The 24,443-nt window shown below is 37.4% G+C and overlaps 1 protein-coding gene across 1 annotated transcript in view; it reads right to left on the bottom strand.

Annotated features, from left to right (window-relative positions):
• The window catches only part of LOC131144175 (glyoxysomal processing protease, glyoxysomal), an 87,517-nt gene that overhangs the window by 48,542 nt on the left and 14,532 nt on the right, over positions 1-24,443 (bottom strand). The window contains exon 7 of the mRNA XM_058092625.1: positions 18,724-18,867. Coding sequence (XP_057948608.1) covers positions 18,724-18,867 — 144 coding nt within the window. The remainder of the gene's footprint in view (positions 1-18,723; positions 18,868-24,443) is intronic.

Genomic DNA, 24,443 nt, shown 5'->3' with positions numbered 1-24,443 from the left:
ATATTTAATGGTGATATTGTTTGATAGCTCCGCTGTCCACAAACATTCTCCACATGGGCGTAGTCTCTCTTGAATAAATCACTTTCTAAGAAGCTCCCTAACATACTTTTGAAGCTCTTCATGCTTCTTTGGGCTCATTCAACAGTCAGACAAATTATGTAACGTGATTTGTCCATCCCTCATGGGAGGAAATACTGTCACGTAACTCATTTGGCATGACATTTTTGAACCAATCAAGGATCTCCTTGACATCATCTGGAAACTCCATTTGCAGCTTTCCTTCCTTTTGAAAAAGGGATTGTAACCAACCCACTTTCCTTACTTGGTTCACCAAATCCCTTTTATTTAAGAGAGCTAGTGCACATCCATTTTCTTGCCTCTTAACATCATCATCCCTGACCCGTTTTAGCACAAGCTTATTCTTTTTCTCACCATATTTCACAAAATATGAATAAATATTCTTGATATCATTGTGGATTTGCCTTGGTCATATTGCCATAGTAAGTGCACATCGTTTGCTCCCATCTTAGGAGACTCTTTTACTATTTGTTAGGAAGAGACAACTGTACCGTCTTTCTCCCCAACGCAACTCAAATGGCAGTGTAGAAACAGAAAGAGTCATGCCATTCAAAGTGGAATTCTTCTAAGATCCACTGCTCAATTTTGCATGCACTGCTCCCAAAATGTAAAGAGATTTTTGAGAGGGGCAAGAAGAATAGGAAATGCATCCATGGGAGCCACATCACGATAAATGGATTCTTTAAAAGACCCGATTGAGAAATTAACAAGACATATTGAAGAGACAATTACCTCATTTCCTTTGTTGAGCTGCAGAATCCGATATGGTTGCGGATGTCTTTTAGTTTTCAATCCCAGCTTGTCCATCATCTCTTGAGAAACCAATGTCTCACTAGTTGCAAAGCTTCCTATAAGGGATATTCTTATGTAGCCAATGTCGCTGCTGGATGGTGGAGAAAGTAACAGCCTTTGAATGACTAAAGCCTCACTAAGGACATCACCATCGATCCCCTCTTCCACCACATCATGTACAGCTTCTAGTTGATGCTTTGGTCCTCAAGAATTGTGAAATTCTCGTCACAATCAGCCCCTTGATCCTCAACAAGATTAACTCTGCCTTTACCCTTAGACTTGTGCCCAAGCTTAAAGAATTTGAAGCAATTCAACACTGTTTTCCCTGGGTTATTAGGATGTACTTAGCTGTTTTACCACTATTGTTGCTCATCGGTTGTTTAGCATGTGTAGGGGCTGCTGTTCAACCACTTTTAGTGCAGCCATGCCGCCACCCACCTCACTAGCTGATGCACCAGTGCTGCAATCAGCCCCAAGCTTCTTAGGCATGTTGTGGGCAAGTTGTGACTGGACATCACTAACCATATAAGGCCGTTGCAAGCTTACTTAGTCTTGTATGGTCATTTTGAGACTATTCACATAGTGAATAACCCTTTGAACTTCTGTTTCAGAAAGAATGCACCAAAATGAAAGCCTATGAAACTCTTGAGCATACTATTTTTATTTTTTATTTTTTTTATAGCAAAAGAAAATCTATCAATAAAGAGAGAGAAGCAAAAGAAACTGCTAATATCATCCCAAAAATCCACTCTTCAATCCCTTCCTGTCATAGTCCACTGAACACTTCAAGTTAGCTAGTTTCCTTTGACCCCTCTTCACCTTTGATTTTCCGCTGTCAAGCCTAACTTCATTTCCTCCTTAATCAAACAACTTGTGGTCCAATGCATCCAACAAACACTAAGTTTTAATGTCTTTACTAGAGATTTCTTGGACTGGAGTAGGTAGAATTCCATCCTTAACCTTTTGTTCAACTTTATTAACCTCATCATAAACAACAACGAAACAACAAAACCAAGCCTTAAGTCCCACTAGGTGGGGTCGGCTACATGAATCATTTTCCGCCAATTTATGCGATCATGGGCCATTTCTTTTGACAAATTCAAGAATATTAAATCCTTAGTATCTCCTCTCATGTTATTTTAGGTCTACCCCTACCCCTTCTACTACCCCCCATAATAAATAACTCACTCCTCCTCACTGGTGCACTATATGGCCTACGTTGCAAGTGTCCATACCATCTAAGTCGTCCCTCCTTTATCTTGTCTTCTATAGCAGCTACACCTAACTTACTGCGAATATGTTCATTCCTTAATTTATCTTTCAATGTTATACCACTCATCCATCTAAGCACTCTCATCTCGACAACTTTTACTTTTTAGATATTATGCTTCTTCATCACCAAACATTCTGATCCATATAGCATAACTGGTCTTATAGCTGTCCTATAAAACTTCCCTTTCAATGTTAAGGGTATTCTACGATCACAAAGCACACTTGAAGCACTTCTCCATTTTACCCAACCTGCTTTAACTCTATGCACTACATCATCTTCAATTTCTCCTTCAGCTTGCATAATAGATCCAAGGTATCGAAATCTACAAGTGCTATTTATTTCTTCATCATCAAGTTTAACTTTGTCTCCAATATTCCTCCTATCATTACTAAAATTACATTTCATATATTTTGTCTTATTTCTACTTATCCTAAATATTCTAGATTCCAAAACTTCTCTCCATAATTCTAACTCAGCCTCTACTCCATCCCTAGTTTCATCAATTAATATAATATCATCTGCAAACAACATACACCATGGAACCTCCTTTTGAACACTCTTAATCAATTGGTCCATCACTAAAGCAAAAAGATAGGGACTCAAAGCAGATCCTTGATGTACACCTATGGTGATTAGAAATTCTCTAGTATCTCCATCTATAGTCTTTACACTAGTCATTACTTCATCGTACATATCCTTAATGACATCAGTATACCAACTATCAAGGTCAATAAATATCATATGCAAGTCCCTCTTCTTTTCCCTAAACTTTTCCATTAATCTTCTTAAAAGATATATAGCTTATGTGGAGTAGATCTCCTAGGCATAAAACCAAATTGATTTTCTGAGACCTTCATTTTTACCCTTAATCTTTGTTCAACTACTCTTTTCCATAGTTTCATCATATGACTCATAAGTTTAATTCCATGATAGTTATCGCAATTTTGAATATCTCCTTTATTTTTGTATATAGGAATTAAAGTGCTTTTCCTCCATTCATCTAGCATTTTCTTAGTTTTTATAATTGTATTAAATAAATTAGTTAACCATATAATTTCATTATCACCTAAGTATTTCCAAACTTCAATTGGAATGTTATATGGTCCCATAGATTTAGTGCAAACTTAACTTCGTTAACTCTAATTTTTCGAATAAATCTTTTATTTTTAGTCTTTTCCTCATTTAACAATTCCAAGTTTAAGTCTTCTATTTGGTTTTCATCAAACAACTTACTAAAGTAACTTCTCCATCTTTATTTAATGTCTTCATCCTTATTCAAGACAATATCATCCTCGCTTTTTATACATTTTACATTTCCTAAGTCCTCACTCTTCCTTTCTCTAACTTTATCAAGTTTAAACAAATCTCTTTCCCCCTCTTTTGTATCTAATCTATCATACAATCTATTAAATGATTTGTATTTAGCTTCACTAACGGCCTTTTTTGCATCTTTTCTTGCCTCCTTATACTTTTCAAAACTATCCCTGTTTCTACATTTTTTCCACGTTTTATACCAAATTCTTTGTCTTTATGGCTTTTTGTACATCTTTATCCCACCACCAACTTTCTTTGCTATTCGAGAATCTTCCTCTTGATTCACCTAAAATCTTATTTATCCCATCCTTTATAGTCCAATCCCAACCTTTGATCGTTTTATCTTTAAATTTTATTATATTTTCTCCTTTTAGGTTCCACCACCTAGTTCTCTTACAATGGTTTATTTTATCTTTTTTCTTCCATTTTTTAATACATATATCTAACACTAAGACTCTATGTTGTGTGGTTAGGCTTTCACCTGAAACAATTTTACAATCCTTACATGATAAATGATCTACCCTCCTAGTTAAAAAAAAAAAATCTATTTGACTTCTATTTTGTCCACTTTTAAAGGTTATTAAGTGTTCTTCTCACTTTTTAAAGCAAGTATTCATTATACTAAAATCATATAACATAGCGAAATCTAAGATCATCTCCCCAAGCTCATTTTTGTCTCCATATCCACATCCTCTATGTATCATCTCATATTTTTTTATTATCCCTTCCAATGTATCCATTCAGATTTCCTCCTATAAATATTTTCTGTCCCTAGTATGCCTTGTATAATACTATCCATATCTTTCCAAATTTGTCTCTTAAGATTTTCTGCTAAGCCGACTTGAGGAGCATAAGCACTAATAATATTTATTATCACTTGTCCTAATACCATCTTGATTTTTATAATTCTATCTCATACTCTATTTACATCAACTATACTATCTTTTAATTTTTTTGTCTATAATAATTCCTACTCCATTCTTATGCTTTTCTTTTCTAGTGTACCAAAGTTTAAATCTTGATTTATCAATTTCTATAGCTTTCTCCCCCACCCACTTGGTTTCTTGAAGGCAAATTATATTAATTCTTCTTCTGATCATTGCATCCACAATTTCCATGCTTTTTACCCATAAGTGTCCCTATATTCCACGTTGCTAATCTAATCATAGTTTCCTAAACTAACGTTTCTACCTGCCTACGTCTAGAATGATGCAGGAACCCTCGCATATTTGACACCGTACCCAAGCGCCGACACGGCACATCACTTCGTCAACTCATCACCCCTACATGAAACCCTGGCTGCCTTTGATCTCAGCTGCTCAACCGGCAACAATACCGTTGTTATTGTCGCTTGGTTGCTCAAAGCTGATGAAATGAACTTCTTGTTCATTCTCACTCGCACCGAGCACAGACCCTCTCTTGCACACTCTTAGTGATCGAACGACCTCCATCATCACTTGAGCTACTTGATACAATCTGACTCCATCAACGATTACCATTCTTCTTGTCACCTATTGTATTAGATCCAGATTGGCCAAAACTCTCCAAAGCAACAAACACATCCCCAAATCAAGACCATTTATCCTATTTCAGCCGTTCAGGAACAAAAATGGAATACCTTTTACCCCTCCATCCATGCCCTATTTCCATGATTTTTCTGCCATAGTTGCATGAATCCCCATCCAATATTTGACATATCCCACTCGGACTCTTCGAAAAACCTTGCACAACCTACCTTTGTGAGACAAGAATCCTGGAGAAAACCATGAAGTCGTAGCTTAAGAGAGAAATACCCACTGATTTCACTTACGGGGTTCTTCTCAAGGACATATAGAGCTCCAACATTCCCTATCTTATTTAATCTCAGAGTGAAGGGCTTCCCTCCAATCTATATTAAACAAACCTCCACCATCAGTTTGTACTATCAACATGATTTCAAGCACCAGCGAGATGTGCGAAGAGAGGGCTTTTCACGATAGAGCAGCACCATCGTGAGCTTTTAAGAAGATTAATGGAAAAGTTTCACTCTTGAGCATACTCTTTGGCCAACTTCTCATACTACCTCAAGTTTTGAACCCTTTGGGAAAAGGTTTATTCATAATCCTGGGGCAGGAATAAAGTCTTCAGCCTCTTACATCTCATCCAATCTTTTGATTTTCTCTTTCCCCCTATTCTCACAATCTTTTTGATAATGTTTCCATTAAGTAGAAGCAGGTCCCCCAAGCTTTGCTCCCTTAAGCTTCACTTTCCTCTCTACTAGTACATTTAGATAGCTCTCAATGCTATCAACCCAGTCCAAGAATCCTTCAGCTTCCATGTCAACATCAAATTTTGAAGTATGTACTTGTACACCGTACTCTTTGGAACTTTTTAGAGCATGTACAATGTGATCTCCCCATCTTAGAAACTTTCTATTTTTTGGTGCAAGCCTTTCATTTTCAGAACTCCTTTCATCACTGGAACTCTAAATTTTAGCCTCAGATTACTGATTGATTTCATTTGTTGATCTAACATGATCAAATTCATTATCATCATCATTTCAGTGACCTCAATTACCTATAACTTGTGCAATAAGCTAAGTTGGTAGTCTAACTTGTTCCTATACTCTCCAAACATCTCAACAGTCACATATCTACCTCTATGGCCCCAATTTCCTCTTCATCGCTTGCGGTTAAGAACCCACAAGATCGAACTTGCTCATATACCAATTTGATGCAAATAAATATAAGAATAGATCAAATTTGATAAATAAATATTGATAATTCATAATAGTATTCTAACCACCATCTTTGGACCAAATAACAACTGAATCCTCAAAATAGTAAAAGATTACAGCTATGAATTTCAATCCAACAAAGAAGGCAATTTCCATATAAGTGCCCAATAAAAGATGATAATTCCCAAGGAATTAAGAAAACAATCGAGAAACATCAAGGCCAAGACTCAATGATGCAGAGGTAGCATCAAGGATCTCCACTCACGGGAAAGATTTAAAAGAAATTGAAGAGGAAGGGAAAGGAGGAGAGAGGAGATACAAGGGGGGTCTCACGTTCGCTCTTCAAATTCAAAGTCAACAATCAACTGCTTATGACATGGTTTTCACACTATCTATAAGAAAGCCTTTTCACATGAAATTACATATAAACTCCTATAATTACATTACATTACAAACATATCCTTAGAATACACAAATACTACAACCATGCTCCCAAATACACATAATACTAATTAAACTAAACACATAATAATACTAACTAAACCCAACAATACTCAATCCAATTCTTCTTCAGTATTCTCCAACAAGGATCTTCCCAAGGTCTTGCTACTTGCCCTACCTGTTTTTGGCACCGTTTCATACAGAAAACCATGCAATAAAGGCAGCTTTCTGCTAGAAGTGATGGAGGGACTAGTAGGCATCGCAACTTCAAAACTCAAGCCTCCAAATCTTCACAACCACCCTAGCTGGTCTAGAGTTACTGTGCTCAATAAAGAAATCTTCTCAAAGACTAGCAAAAACTTCTGAAAAATGGTTGAAGGCTTCTACTTATACCAACCCTAAGGTTTCCAAAAGAAGCCAACTCCCATTTTGCACATAACCCCTTCTAAAAATCACTCATCTTCTAAAAGGCCAAAGGCCCACCAAAAATAACTCCTACCACAAAAGTACCCTTGAATATTGCAAAATGACTCCTAAGAGCTAATTTGACCAAAATAAACCCCAAATTTCAGGAACTACAAAAATAACCTAAGGACTCATAAATAACAAAACTTGATATAAACAGAAATGTGCATAAAGATTGCAAACTTGGATCAAGAAAGAAAAAATGGTTGCACTCTTGCACGACATGTACTAAGTCTAAGTATACAGAATTTGTTTCCCAAGTTTTTCACTTTTTCCCTTAAGTAAAGTTGGTATGAATAAAGAGCTTGGTTTTAGGAAGGGATCATTGGGTTGGTGTCACGAGCCATGCTTGTTCAGGGCATCATGCTTATCTGTGATCCCTTGTCTTGTATGCTTGGGATGGGTTACTATTATGTAAATAGTAGTATAAGCCTTATAATTTGAGTGTGTTTATGTCTTCATGTAAAATGGAGTATGATTCCTCATATATTTTGATGTTTCCTAGTGCCAAAGCTAAAATAGCATATAAACCTCTTTAGGAGAGGGTGAGTGTTCATCAATCTTGTAAAATAGCATAAAAACGTCTTTTTAGTCTACTTGCTTCCTTCTTTAAACACTTGTTTCTTACAAAGATGTTTGTTAATGAATTACGTTGCTTCAATGTTTAATACTTGCTTGCCATTTGCTTTCATGAATTTTTTACTGCTTCCGCTTACTTTATATTCAACTGGGTTGTTCTTATGATGAACTGCAGTAATCTTTGAATGACTAGTTAAAACCAAGAGTGCTTTAACTAGTGCCAGATAGCTCTTCACGAGGTGTGAATTACTCAGCCCGTGGTAGTTGGTATCAAAGCCACTTTGGGGTACCGTCATGTGGGTGGATCCTACATAGAGGTGTGGACCACTTTGACAAGGGCGTCAAGATCAGACAAGAGAGCACGTCATGATCCCACATTGGATGTGTACTAGGGAGATCTTGGGCACGTAAGGTTGGTTCATACTATAATTATGTGAAGCGTGTTTTATAGGACAAAACCGTTAGGCCTATGGATCGAAGGGGACAATACTCACCAGAGTTGGGTCGAGACCGTTACAGCTAGTATCAAAGCTTGGTTACTTGCTATGTGAATTTAGTTGCCTTCTTTGTGGGATTGTGTTATGCATTGGTAAGAGACTATGCCAACCAATACCAAGAGAATTGAACCACTAGAAGCGCAAGCTAATGCAGCCAACAATGTGGTCATGGAGATGGTCAAACCTGTTGAATGTGTTAAAGCTTTGGAGGGATCACAAAAACATCAATAAATTTCTATGGAGGATATGCCAGAGGACCTCCACCATATGGTAGAAACTCTGTAGGATTAGATGGTGGATTTGACTGCAAATATGAACCTGATGGTTCCTACAATAGGAAACTCCAATGCTCTAGGGTATAGAGAAACTAGGGTGCCAGAACCCAGAAACGTTTAGGGGTTTCATGATGTTAAGGAGTTAGAGAACTTCTTATTTGACATGGAGCAATACTTTTACATGATAAGGACCGACTTAGAGCAGATGAAGGTAACCACTGCAACAATGTACTTGGATGGTGACACTAAGCGATGGTGGCATACCAAGTGTGATTAAATTGAGAGTGGACGTTGTGTAATTAATTGTTGGGAAAGCTTGAAAAGAGAGCTCAAGGCCCAATTTTTTTTCCTAAGAATGTTGAGAACAATGTTCGATGTAAACTGAGCGACCTCAAGCACAATTGGTCAATCAGGGAGTATGTGAAACAATTTTCTACTTTGATGTTGGATAGCAGGGACATGTCGAAGAAATATAAGTTGTTCTATTTTCTTGAGGGGATTAAACTATAGGCAAGGATAAAACTTCATCAATAAAGAGTCTAAAACTTGCCTACCACATATGCCACCATGGAATGCTTGACCGTCCATGCAAAAAAAAGAGTTTTACAACGTCCAAAGAGAGTGGTGGGGGTGGAAATAGTAGAAAGTCTTTTAAGAAAGGCAAGCCCAATAGAGGGGGAGCCGACACCAAGGCATCAACTTCAAAAGAATTATCATCATCTCAATCATTCAAAACCTATTAAGAATAAGATGACATGCTTCTTATGTTGCGACCGTCTCTGAGTTTTTGAGTGATCGAAAAAGTCATCAATCAATGCCTCACAAGCTTCCATTGCGGAGGGGGCACTACAAGACGATGAGTATGAGGACCTCGAGTATAGGTGCAATGCGATTAGTGAACACGTTGGAAAGGCCGATAAATGAGACAAAAATTACCCAAGCTAAAGGGTTAATGTTTGTGGATCTACAAATCAATGGGAAGAGCACCCATACTATGGTTGATATCACAGGTACCCATAATTTTGTTTCACAAATAGAAAAGCAAAGACTCAACTTGACCTTAGAGAAGGATTCAGGACGCATTAAAGCAATTAACTTTGCAGCTCACCCTACTTTAGGAGTAGCCAAGAAAGTCACTGTGAAGCTTGGACAATGGGTAGGACATGCAAATTTCACAGTTGTGCCATTGGATGATTTCCAAGTGATTCTAAAAATGAAATTCTCAAAGGAGACTAAGATAGTACTAATGTCGTTTTCTAGTTCCCTGTGTATGATGGTAGACCACCTTTGCATAGTGCAAGTCGTTGCAAAGAAAGTAAATGATGAGAAGTTCCTTTTTGCCATGCAGCTCAAGAAAGGATTAAGGAAGGGTGAACAAACATATCTTGCCACGATGGTGGTTGATGAAAAAGTAAGCCAAAAGTAGGTGCCTACTACCATCCAACCGGTGTTGGATGAGTATAAAGTTGTGATAGTGTCTCCACGACAATGTGCAGAGCATGAGATCGAGTTGTTAACAGGGGTGAAATCGCCTACTAAAGGGTCAATATTTGATGGCACCTCCATAGTTAGCAACATTGAGGAAATTTCTTGGAAGCAGACTATTTATCTCCTTCCAAAGCACCGTTAGAAGCATCAGTTCTGTTTCAAAGGAAATGTGATGGGAGCACACAGATGTGTGTGTACTACTGCATGATCAACAAGGTAGCTGTGGACAACAAGTACCCCTATTCCACTAATTGTTGATTTGTTTGATCAACTAAGTCATGCAAAGTACTTCACCAAATCTAATTTGATCTCAAGCTACTACAAGTGAGGATAGCAAATGGGAATGTACCAAATACAACATGCATGACATGGAGCATATAAGTTCTTTGTGATGCCATTTGGGTTGAAAAATGTATCAGCAGCATTCCACACCTTGATAAACCAAGTATTTCATGAGTACCTCGACAATTTTATCGTGATATACCTGGACATAGTTGTTAGAATCAATTGATTCTTGAATTGAGTCATACAATTCAAATTGAGCTGAGGGGATTTCGAGTCGAATCACATGGAGAATCGAAGCAAACACTGAACCGATGAAAAATTGTACGACTCTCAGAGTGAATTGATGAATCAAATCGAGTCGAATCGCATGACTCAAAACAATTATTTTCTCCCATCGCCAACTACTTTAAAACCCACTTTTACCCTCTTTTTTGGCACGATTTAGTTACTTGTGCTATTTAGGCAAATTCTGTCCCAAAGAAAGAGACTTTTGGCATTCCCTTTGGCCCCCTCTATTTTCTTTTCAAGAATTCCTTATTCTTTATTTCTGCCATTGAACGAAAATCAGTCATCTCCTTCTTGCCTCTAGTTTGCCGTAAAAGAAAGACCATTTGAATAGTGTCTTCTCTTCTCTTCAGAACTTTCTTATTTTCCACTCTGCTCTATTTGCTGTTGAAGAATCGGTCTCAACAGGGGAGAAGACTCACAACTCAGAGAACCAGAATACGGGTTGTGCTATTGTGTTCTATATAGGACTGTAGGTATGTATCATTAACTTAGTTGCCTTCCTTTCATTTTTTATTCATTTTTTATATTTTAATTAGTTTTGTTTTATATTTTGAATTTACTGTTTCTCTTATTTTATTTGTTCAAGTTTTAAAGAAAGCTTGTGGCACTATGCATTAAAAATGATATTTTTTTCTTATAAAATACAATATGGTTCAAATAATTATTTTTTTTATGATACATTCTCTTAAAATATAGTCCCAAAAACCATAAAGTTTAGTTTTTTTATTAATGTTTTCTTGATTCATTTCCTTATGGCCTTATTTTTTTAAAGAATGCATACACATGATTTTTTATTATTAAATATATTGCATCAACTATTCAACAATGACAACATTAATAAAATATTATAAATTATAATAAACTATTAGGCCCTGTAATATTTTAAAACATTCAATTATTCATTATAGAATATAAAGTTATAATAAATTAGTAATATAGTACATAGTGTTATATTATACGTTGTTTCTTACTCATTTTGAATATGTTATTCATTTTTTATTTTCAGGTTGAAAATTGCTCATTTGAATTGGAAAGTTTGTGCTTATTTAATTGTTGAATTGTGGGAAGATGGCCTCTAGTTCAAGTGCTGAGCCTAGAAAAAAGGCTCCAACAGAGAGAGTAAAGATCCTACATGGTATCATTGTTCCCAAATCAATGATAATAGCATGCACTTGAAGTGCAATTATTGTGGGCTCGAAAGATAAGGTGGCAGAATTAGAATGAAACATCACTTTGCAGGGGATCATGATAATGCTCCTAGTAAGAAGTGTCTAGAAAAGATGAACGAAAAAATTGGGAATATTTTGGAAGGTGTAAAACAAAAGAATGCTAAAAATGAAACAGAAATTTTTCAAGAAGAGACTGGGGAACAAGAAGAAGATGTTCAAACTATAGAAGGGGCAAAGAAGAAGCACCATGGATGCTTTTGTAACTAAGGGCAAAGGAGTTAAGGGAAAAGGGTTTAAGCAGCAAACCTTGAATGCAATGGTGAAAAAGTGGAGAGTTTATGGTGAATGCAAAACAAGCTTGCTTTTCAAGCCATGTTTGCATCGAAGGAGTGGGCTACATGCCACTATGCTTCAAGGTTGGAAGCTAAGAAAGTGGAGAGCATCTTATTGTGTGATGATATGTTTTGGAAAGCAATAAAGTATTGATTGAAGTGTGTGAGCCCATTTGTGAAAGTTCCGAGGCTTATTGATGGTAATGCAAGACCAGCGATGGGGTTTGTATATATATATATGAGCCATGGATAGAGCAAAGGAACAAATCGCCAAAAACTTTAATCATCAAAAAACCAAGTATGATCATATTTGGAGCATCAATGATATGAGATGAGATTTGCAACTCCATAGGCCACTTCATGCAGCAGGATATTTTTGTAATCCTAGGTAAGTTGCGTTGTCCAAAAACTAAATAAATTTAGTAACATGTTATATGAGCGATGAGCCTATTAACTATTCATATATCTTTATCACTTCTTTTATTTGTAGGTTCCAATATAGTGATGGATTTAATGCGGACATGGAAGTGGAAATTGGTCTTTATGACACTATTGAGGAAATGTATCTAGATGTTGAAACAAGGATCAAGATTGATCAACAATTGGAGAAATTCAAAAAAAAAAAATCGAAGGGATGTTTGGTTTAAGCATGGCTAATCTAACAAGAGACATGAAATAACTCGTTATTATATCAATTCAATAGTTGCCTACTTGCCTTTATGATAACTTTTTCAATTTTTAGTTTTCTTCTTTGGTTCATAATCATAAATATGATATGATGTTTATTCATTTTTTTTGATCATATATATGGCTTTATGGTTGGAGAGTTATAAAGAGGAGTGATAGGAGCTTCAAAGATTTGCAATACAAGTCCTTAGCCTCACATGTAGTATCATGGGGTGTGAGAGAAATTGGAGCACATTTAACCATCTCCACTCCAAAAAAAAGGAATCGGTTGGAACTATTAGATAACCATTTTACCTAAAAGCTTAAGCTATTAGGTTGTAGGCCAACAATGTATTTCAAGCTTTAACACTTCCCCACACGTGCAGCACGACAACACATGGAGAGATAAACACACAATAAATAACACCCATGATAGGGGAACACAATAATATTTTTTAAACGCACACAGTAAACGCGAGCAACAAGACTAGAACCCAGGACCTCCTGGTAACCAGCTTTGATACCATGTTAGATAACCACTTTACCTAAGAGCTTAAGTTATTAGGTTGTGGGCCAATAATGTATATCAAGCTTTAACAAGAACAACAAAAACTCTGTTCTTGTCTTTGTTAAGTACAACATTCAACTAAAGCTAAGGCAAGCGAAGAGGCAACAAAGCAATGAGACATATGATCCAATTTGTTTATTGGACATAGAATTAGATGATGAATGGATTACCAAAAAGGAAGATCCTTGTCTACCAAAAGACATTTATGGATAAATGTCAATTGTGCTTTGAGATAATGCAAGATTAGGGCATAGCAAGAAAAAAAAGAGAGGTATAAGTTGTATGACTAGGACTTCATATTTGTTGCTCTAAGTAATTAATTTATGAATGACGGGTGCAGCTTTTAAAATAAATTTTCTATATTCCAATAATTTGCATTGTTATATGATTATCTAGGACCAAAGAACCTGAGATTTGATCACAAAGTAAAAGGCAAAAATGATGAAGAACATCACATTGAGCTGATTGATGATGACAAAGGGGATGAAGAAGAAGAGGAACATGAAGATGATGATGACGACAATGAAAACGATTAAGACGATGACAATGGCCTTGCTTTAGGGAATGGGATGACGAATGATAATGCACCACATTTCACATCAGTAGTCTATATTCTATAGATGATTTAGAGTCTAGTTATTCAAAATTATGAATATGAATGTAGTCTTCTACATATCTTTTTTGTATTGTAGATGACATCTCATAACACGTGTGGTTAGACTTATATTTTGTCGCAAACTACCATAATTGGATACTTGATAAAGGTGGGATTGATAGAACATGGTGTATCTTTTTGTATGGCTAATTTTTCCTTTATATAAATATATGTAGAGTTAAATAGATCATTGTAGGATTTAGAACTATAAAACTTGCTTCAAAGGCAAGCATCATTCCAATTAACAACATGATTGAACCATATTTGTTGATATTTCAATGTGTTCTTGCTATTTTATTTTGTCATACATAATGTTAGCACCGGAGGAGTCCATGGGTAGGCTTGATACACATGGGTGAGCACCAACTTGACCCAAAAGCTTAAGCCTATTTGGTATTGGACCCAACCATGTATATAAGCACCCATCTTCCACTCAATTTTTTCAATGTGGGACAAACTCACAAATGGAATTCTCAACAATCTCCCCCTCACTTGTGAGTTCCAACTGATCCCTCTTGAACGGAAACCATCTCCTTTATGGGAGTAAGCCCAATTCTCCAACAGTTGCTTAAGTGGGCCTTACCACCGCACCTTGCATGCCTTGGATTGCATTCCATGTACCTCCAAACCAATCCTACCTCCCACATCTTGACCCCATTCAGATTCATCTTCCAAGTTTAGATGATCCTTATTGGCCTCGGTTACACACTTAGTCCTCCAACTGTTAGCACGTCAAGAGAATTAGTTTCACACCTCAACTATTTCTATAATGTCGCTCACCCAAAGTTACAAACCATTGGCTCTGATACCACTTGTTAGCACCGGAGGAGTCCATGGGTAGGCTTGATACACATGGGTTAAATACACGATAAATAACACCCATTAAGCTTTTAGGTAAAGTGGTAATCTAACATGGTATTAGAACTCTAGTTACCAGAAGGTCCTGGGTTCTAGTCTTGTCGCCCGCATTTATTCTGTGGTGTTATTTATCATTTGCTTATCTCTCCACATGTTGTCAAGTTACACATGCGGGGGAGTGTTAAAGCTTGATATACATTGTTGGCCCACAACCTAGTAGCTTAAGCTTTTAGGTAAAATGGTAATCTAACACACAAGTGCATGTCATTTGAAATCAATTTTTGAAAATTTGTGTAAATCTTACGATTCGATTCGATTCTTAATCCACAATACACTATATTGGAATTTCAATTCATGACAACTATGTACCTGGATGACATAGTTGTCTACAGTTCCACTCTAGAGGAACATAAAGATATCTATGGAAGGTGTCCAACAAGCTAAAGGAGAACAATCTGTACGTGACGAAAGAGAAGTGCTCTTTCGCTCACCGGAGCATAAAATTCCTTGGTCATGTAATCAACTAAGGTCATATCCGGATGGATATGGAGAAGGTAAGAGTTATTCAAGATTGAAAGATACCAATGATAGTGAAAGGAGTTGTGCTCCTTTCTAGGACTTGCCAACTACTATTAGAAATTCATGGAGGGGTATTCAAGGAGAACTACTCCTTTAATAGAGCTGCTGAAGAAGAGTCATGGGTGGAATTGGACAAAGAAGTGTCAAGGAGCCTTCAACAAATTGAAGAAAGCCAAGATGCAAGATCCAATACTTGGTCTTCCAGACATCATGAAACCCTTCAAAGTACAAACAGATGCATCAGACTATACCATTGGAGGAGTCTTCTTACAGGAGGGACATCCTATTACGTATGAAGCCATAAGCTTAGTGAAGTCAAACGCAACAACTTAAAAGAGAAAGATGCTAGCGGTAATACTGTCTTTGCGTGTGGTGGCATTACCTCCTTGGGTAGAAGTTCGTAGTGAAAACATAACTGGACCGCAAGTCACTTCTTTACACAGCCAAAGTTATCACCTTAGAAGGGCTATTGGCAAGAATTCCTAGTGAAGTTTGATTTCTTATTTGAGCACAAAGTGGGTGGATGAACCAAGTTGCAAATGCACTAAGCAAGGAGGTCAAGCTTGCAGCCTTATCGATGGTAACACACTTGACACTAAGTAAGGTTAACACAAAAATGCAGGAGAGCATTAAGAAGAACTTTGCCAAAGATCCATTTGCCCAAAACCTCATAAAGCTAACAAAACAGGGCAGAGCATGCTAGTTCTGGTTAGAATATGGATTTCTAATGACACATGGTAACTAGATCTTTGTGTCTTGAGCTGGAGATATAAGGAAGACACTATTGAGAGAGGTGGGCAAGTAAACTTGAACTTGTCTCACCTGCCAACGAGACCAAGGTGGAGTAGAAGAAGGTTGTAGGACTAGTGGAACCCCTTCAAGTACCAACATGACTATGGGAGAGTGTTTCACTTTAGTTCATCACTAGCCTTCCAAGAGTGAAAGATGTAGAGTCTATACTTATGGTTATACACAGGTTTTTAAAGTACGGTACTTTCATACCTACACCAAAATAATGTTCGGTGAAGGAGACACCACAATTATTTTTCAAAAATATTGTGAAGTATTAGGGTGTTCCCTAAAACATAATTACTAGCCGAGACTTAAGATTCACTAGCAACTTTTGGATAGAACTTTTTAGAATCCTTGGTTCAAAACTTGACATCTCTTCAAGTTACCATCTGCAAATAGATAAATAGGTGGAGAGAATCAATGCTTTACTAGAAGAGTACATGTGTCATTTCATCACCGCCACTCAGAAAAATTGGGTGCAACTAATTGATGTGGTTGAGTTTTGTTTCAACGCCCAAAAGAACTCAACAACCAACAAGAGTCCTTTTGAGCCTGTTATAGGCCAGCAACAGTTATTACCTTACAAAATGGATGAGTCGTATAGAGGAAAGAGTCCAAGAGCATACATCTTCACCAAAGAATGGAGATGGAATGCAGAGATTGCACAAGCCTACTTGGAGAAAGCTTCAAAGCTAATGAAGAAGTGGACAGATCAGAAAAGAAGACCATTTCAATTTAACGCGGGTGTTTGGTGCTTACTAAGCTCCATCCTAAATAGATTAGGTCACTATTGGTTCGAGATAGGAGACTACTTCGCAAATATAAATGACCAATCCCCATCTTAGCTAAAGTCGAGAAAGCCTCATACAAACAAGGTTGATCCTCCAACTTGGATCAAAGTGCATCATGTGTTTCATGTTAGCTGCCTCAAGTCATTCAACACTGACACTGGAGATTCAAGCAGAAGCTAGTCAACAAAAGCAACAATGAAGACAATGCAACCTGACAGAAGCGAAGTCGAAAGCATCCTTATAGGCAGAAAGTTCACATTCTCATGGAAGAAGCAATACAAGTTCTTAGTGAAGTGTGTAAAGGCCTTGGAGACTAACAAATCAGCTGGATTTTAGCGAAAGACATGCAACCGTTCGTGGACCAAGTTGAAGTGCACCTAGTATCAAAGTCTACGACGACATCGACCGCATAAGAGAGGAAGAATGTCAAGAGCCTAGCTTGTTCAAGGCATTATGCTTGCTTGTGACCACTTGTCTTGTGTACAAAGGATGGATTACCATCATGTAAATACTAGTAGAGGCTTTATGCTTTGAGTGTGTTTATGCCCTAGTGTAAAATGGGAGTATGACTCCTTAAACATTTTGATGTTTCCAAGTGCTCGAGATAAAATAGCATATAAAGCCCTTTAGGGGAGGGTGAGTGTTCATCAGTCTTGTAAAATTCACTAGCTTTTGTTTTCTAATGAATTGCATTGCTTCAATGTTTGTCACTTGCTTTCCATTTGATTTCATGAATTGTTTATTGCTTCTGCTTACTTTACATTCAACTACTGTGGATGTGTTCTTGTGGTGAACCTCGGTAATCTTCGGTTGACTTGTTAAACAAGAGTGCTTTAGCTAGTGCCGCATGGCCCTTCACAAGGTGTGAAATACTCGGCCCATGACAGTTGGGAAGCTACTTTCTTTCAAGTCTTTCCCTATATTTATCATTCAACTAGTACCAATCATGCTCCTACTGCTGATTTCTACCTTCTTCAAGAGAAATTGCATTCTTGAAACCCAAATTATTGGGAGACAATGTCTTATCACTCTACTGAATATTATCCATTGAGGAAGGACAGACTTCTTTGTAAACCTAAAAGACCAGTGTACTCCACTATCAGAGTGATGAAAGTTTCTCATTTATTCTTATATTATTCATTTTCTTGGGAGGTCTATAATAAATTGTTATATGTTTTTCAAAGAAAAAATATATGTTCTCTTTCTTTTAGGGGTTTTGGTAAAAGGAAGACCTTGTGGAGAATTTCTATGCTTGCATTAATTTGGTGCATTCAGTTGGATGCTATAATTTTTAGGAGCTTTTGTTCTTCATGTCATTTTCGATTTTAACAAATGAGTTTTTTTAAGAGGAATGTCTGATTGAGCAGAAAAGGAACAGTCCTAAACTTCTTGTTTTTTGTGATTCTATTTTTCTATTTTTCATCTTCTAGATGGTAGAGGCTACCTCATTCTCCCTTTGGTATATTCCCTCTTTCCTTTGGATCCTTCCTTAATATGATTCTTCATTTATCTTTAAAAAATGGAATAAAGATAAACAACATTGCCAAGTTATCATCCCTGCCACTTGATAGTGTCTCACTCAACTTTTTAAACCTTTAGAGGTAAACTTTGATACACCATAGATGGACTCTTCTAAAACTTAAAAAGTACTTGTGCCTGACATAAGACACTTGGGGAAGTGCAGTGGGATGCATGTATAAAATGTTTTTCGACAGTCGTCCAGCAATATATATTGGCTTCAAATGGCTAGCGTGCGCATATTGAAAAAACTAATTATGGACAAATAAGTGAAAATTGAAAATCATAAACCTCATGGACTAACCTCAGTTTTAATTGAATCCAAATAAGGCTGAGCCTCATTACTATATGAGGCTAAGGACCAGCCAACCTCCCAACCATGTTCCGATGAACCAGAGGAGGCATCAATTAATGATTGAAGTGCAATTGAAGATACAGAAACATCAACCTTCATAATATAAATCACATCAATAGATTAGTATCAAATGCCATATTGGATATATTGAAAAATAATCAAGTGCGATGAACTTAAGCAACCAAAAAAAAAAGATGTAATTGATGTATTAACTATAGCCACATGCAGTTGATCACAAGCCTGGTAAAAGGAGGAGGGTTGCATTAGGTAACATGTAACTTGTCAAATTTCTATGGATCCTTATAGCATGTTTTTTTTTTTGCAGCGTCCCCTACATGCAACATGTAGCGCTTCACCACTCAAGTGAAGCAGAAAATAGGCAAGAGTGACAAGTAATGAGCCATGTCAGCACTAGGGTGCAAAGTCAAATATGAAAGGATTCCTGTACCATTCTAATTGTGTGGGGGTAAAGAAGCTAATTCAGCAGACTTAGGTCAGAAATTTGGAACATAAGAACTTAATGGTAAAAGCATGAAAATTTGAAACTATGAGTGCTCGGTTTTAATGGCTTGCAAATGCTGATCCATCTAAACATTTGAAAAAGAAAAAAGTAAAACCAGTAATTCCTCAAATTGTGCACATTGTCTATTTTGGAGCAATGTCTATAATATGTGTTTGCTTCTGGTGGTTTCAAGGAGCTCTATCAAGGGTGTGGACAAAAAGTCTAAGGTAGTGCTTGGGAGTATGGGTTTCAGGTCTTGGATTTGGATTTCTGTGGATTTACAGGAAATATAGTATAATTTTATATTATGTTTCATTCAAATCCGTACAAATCCATGTCTAAGACCCGAAATCCATTCTCCCAAATGCAGAGCAAGTACCAAAAGGAGAACTGGATAATGGGAATCCTTTGTTGTAAGTATGACACTGCATGAGTCTCTCCTCCTGCAGAAGCGATGCCTTCGAGTCAATAAGTGCGTGTTCAGATTGTGTCTACTCCTATGGCAAGCCATTGAGTTGATTCTGGTTTAAGCTTTCACTTTGCAGGAAAGAAAAAAGAGGGGCTTTTTGAGTTTCTGCCTTGTCTACTTCAGTCAAAATAGATAGGACGCTATTCTCCTTTGAGTGGGTTCCTACGTTGCAAGCTCTTAGAATACTGGAGAAATCTGGGAACAGAGAATCACGTTGCCTGTTGGTACAGAATGAAGTTAAATAGGCTCAATGACAACTCTGTGAAATTTGGACACAAAATCCATTTATCAATGGGTAAAAACAATGATAAACCAAGGAGGATCTTTGGTTGTTCACTTTGTTTCAAACAAATTCGGATGTATAATTGCAATCAATAAACTGCTGTATTCCAGGGGAAGATTTTCTTTGAGGGTTCCAGAGGCTAAGGAGGCCTCAGGTTGGTGGATCTTTGGCAAATCACTGAAAGGAGATGAAGGCATAATACGACAAAATACACAAAAATGCTGGGTTTTTCATGTAGAAATTGTGGATATTCAGATATAGAGAAGAGTGAAGGAAAGAGTTGCATATAATGGCCTCCTCGATGAACCTAGTTATGCAGAGATGGTGAAGGATCGATCTACTGTTGATCAGAGATGGGTAATTCCAGCAACACCAGTCAGAAAATTCAGCAACGTAAGTCAAGTTTGGAAAGCATGAATTCAGGAGAGAGAGAATCTAGGGCAGTATCAACACCCAAATCTGATTCAAATTTTGAAAAATATTTTCTTAAGACTGCTGGTTCAAAAGGTGGGTTGAAGATAATTGAAGTGGAAAACAAGTTTTACATCATGCGGTTTAGGCCTGGAAGACTTGCTCTGAAGCCTATTTTGTCAATAGTCCCAAGAGAAGAATAAATGGGCTGGCTTAGCAAGATTAATTTGGGTGGAAAAAGAAAAGCCAACACAACTAAAAACCCATAATCATCTAAGGGGCTTTGCTCAACTGATGGGGGGCTGGGTTTACTGCCTGGGGAGACAAAGATAGACTTGGATCACAGAAGCTGCTAGAGAAATCGAATAGGGAATCGGAGATGCAAGAGGAATTGAACAGGGAGTTGGAGACACTAGAGAAATCAAATAGGGAGGAGGAATTTGCAACATTCTGACCAAAACGGAAGAATCACAGAAAGCACTGAAAAAAAAGAAAGAGAAACCTGTTGCCAGTCCTTCGTCTTATCAGACAAGAAGCAAGGGAATTAGATTTGCAGAAGAACATCCAGATAATGCAAATAGGGAAGATCTTACAAAGAAACCTGGGGTCAGAGAGAAAATTGTGGAAGCTACAGAAACATTGAGCAAGGAGAAGGGCAGTGAGTCTGGTTTGCAGAAGATAACAATCAGCTTCTGGAACAGATTTCTATTTTTTTTTTTTTATAGCAAAAGAAGAGATTTTAATAGATTAAGAATTTACATAAAGGAAAATAAGACATCTCCAAATAGAAACTGGAAGGAAAAACAGCAAAAGTAATGAAAGAAAAAAATCAAACCATCAGATTGCTCCAATCTTACTGATCTTCCAGAGAGCTCACTCCCTTAGAATACCCAAACCCAACACACCACAACAATGCCAAATAATGAATCTTTTTCCAAACCAGCAACAAATTCAACTTCTTTCCCCCGAAAAGATCCATGCGCTACGCTCCAAACATAACACCTACAACACTGCAAAGAAACCACATTTCCATAACACAGTCCTATCCTTCTTCCAAAACCCGCAAATGAAATAGCCAAAAGTTCCTCCACCAATTCTGGACAAACCCAACTTTCTCCTGAAACACCAAATAACTTGTTCCATACCCTCCAAGCAAAATCACAATGCAAAAAAATATGAGCTGCTGTCTCAAAATTATTATAGCAAAGCACACAAACATCTGCAACATGTTGTTGGCATTCATTCTATTAAGCACAATCAACCAAATAAAAGCCTTAATTTTTGGGGATACTTTGGCCATCCAAATAATAAAATAAAGAGGAAAAGAAGAATTGGGTTGGGTCAAGAACTCACAAAAAAATTACAAAAATACACCCCCAAATGATCTAAGGACCGAGAACAAACATCCCTCTCCCAAAGATGAAAATTATTCAATAAAATCAGCAAAGAGGACAGCTTAACCAACTCTCTATCATTAAGAGTTCTCCTAAAATGAAGATCCCAAAAGCCAAAGGACTTTACGAATCACCAGAAAAGAAAGAAATAACGCTATTCTGCCCTCAGCTCAAATAGAAGATACAAGGAAAAGATGTGGATAAGACATCATCCCAGTCTTTCCAAAATGAATCCAGAACCCTTCCCACCACAAATTTAGAGTGAGGAATGATTAATGAATAAGGTATAAATCTGAGAGATAGATCTCCAAGACTCTCCGGAGAACATCTAAATCTAGCACTAATATCCCACCCATTCTCACTCAAACCAAACTTGCTTCTAATGACTCTATTCCAAAAAGAAAAATCCTGTAGGAGAAAACGCCAAAACCATTTAGCTAAGAGAGCAGTGTTTTTAGACACGAACTTCCCAAGACCCAGCCTACCCTCCAATTTAGACCTGCACATCACATCCCAACTCACTGATGATCCCCTATGAACAACCACCCCCCCCCCCCCCCCCCCCCAAAACAAACTCCAAACTACAAAAAATCTCTCATAATTTTCTCAATCTTACCAGCATCCCCACAGGAATCTTGAAAGTAAAGAAGTAATACAACTGGATATTAAACAGACGCCCAAATTAAAGTAAGTCTACCCCCAAGAGAGAAAAGAACCCCTTTTCAACCATCTAAATGCTTCGCCACCCTTTCCACCACCGGATTCTAAAAATCCACAGATTTGGGATTAACCCCCTTATATGTCAGGCCAGTCCAATAAACCAAGCCCCATGTCAAAGGACCACTCCCTAGCATGCTCATCAAGCACATTAATAGTTGCTGAATCGCTCTTCCCTATGTTAATATTAAGCCCAAACATCCTCTCAAAAACATGGAGAACATACAAAATACTCCTAAAACAAGGGTTATGATCATCTAAAAAAAATGGTGTCATCACAAACTAACAGTGTGAAACCACCACTCCCTCTTTCCGCACTACCAACCCTTTAACCAAACCCCTTTCAACTGCCCTATTTACCACGCTACTCAAAACATCAGCTACTAAGACAAACAAAAAGGGGGAAAGTGGGTCACCTTGTCTAATGCCCCACAAGGCACTAAACCAAGACTTAGGTTCACCATTCCCAATTACTGAAAATACACATTAGACATACAACCCCTCATCCACCAACGCTATCTCTCACCAAACCCCTTTCTCACAAAGATTTTATCCAAGCCAACTAACTCTATCATAGGATTTCTCAAAATCCAATTTAAAAATGAAACCCCTCTTCTTTCTCCTTCCAATATCTTCCACCACCTTATTAGCCACCAAAATAGCATACACTGTTTGTCTATACCCCACAAAGGCACTGGCATAGAAATGGTGTTACCAAGCACTGCACTCTGCCTATTAGTTAATACTTTGACAATAATTTTATACACACTAAAAACTAGAGTATAGGTCTGTAGTCTTCTATCTTGATAAATCTACTCCTTTTAGGCACCAAAGCAATAAACTGGAATTAATTCTTTTGCTCAAAATCCCTTCAGTAAAGACTTTAACCAAATCTCTTATAATCACATCCCAACAATCTTCAAAAACAGCCATATTAAAGCCATCCTATCCTAGAGCCTTATCCCTCTGAATCCCAAAAACAACACCTCTGACTTCCTCCTCATCAAAAGGTCTCTCCAACCAACACATTTGATCTTCAAAAATCGGACTCCACTCTAACCCCTTAACCATCAGTCTACAAACATCCTCCTTAGAATATAGGTTAGAATAGAAATCACTAATCTCATATGCAATTTGATTAAAAAGAAGGTACAACCAAGTTGTCTGTGTAGAGAATGAGAATGAGAATGAATCAATAGTATATTCAATTGTGTATTCTTTACATACTCATGTCCCTATTTAACATGTACACAGAGAATAAAATATGAAAAAACATAAGAGGACACAATTTGCAGTTGAGATGTGTAGTTTAGCTTCGGTGGGGGGTCTCAATTTATAGCCTCTAGCTTGTGGCAAGATCTCATTGTAGGTGGTGGTGGCTCGCCCACCATGGTAGGTGACTGTCATTCACCAACCGTGGCCGTCATTCGCACTGCTGGTCGTCATTCACCAACCGTGGCCGTCATTCACACTGTAGGGATTTCTACACTCCCCCTCAAGTTGGATCATAGATGTTGATCGTATCCAACTTGCCAATGAAATCCTCACAAAGTTGCCAAGGTAGTCCCTTGGTGAATGTGTCTGCAATATGCTCCTTAGTAGGGACATATATCATGCAAATAGTTCCTTCTTCCACCTTTTCTTTAATGAAGTGTCTGTCAACTTCCACATGTTTGGTTCTGTCATGCTGGATAGGGTTGAGAGAGATACTGATAGCTACTTTATTATCACAGTATAGCTTGATAGGTTAACTCAGCATGTAGTTCTTCCAATAGCCTCCGCAACCATAATCCTTCACACATTCCCTGAGCAACAACTCTGAATTCTGCCTCTGCACTGCTCCTTGCTACAACATTTTGTTTCTTGCTTCTCCAAGTGACCAGATTTCCCTAT

Source organism: Malania oleifera, chromosome 12 (assembly GCF_029873635.1).
Source record: "Malania oleifera isolate guangnan ecotype guangnan chromosome 12, ASM2987363v1, whole genome shotgun sequence".
NCBI classification, from domain to species: domain Eukaryota; kingdom Viridiplantae; phylum Streptophyta; class Magnoliopsida; order Santalales; family Ximeniaceae; genus Malania; species Malania oleifera.
The sequence above is the reverse complement of the archived record's forward strand: the minus strand, read 5'-3'. Positions and strand labels throughout refer to the sequence as shown.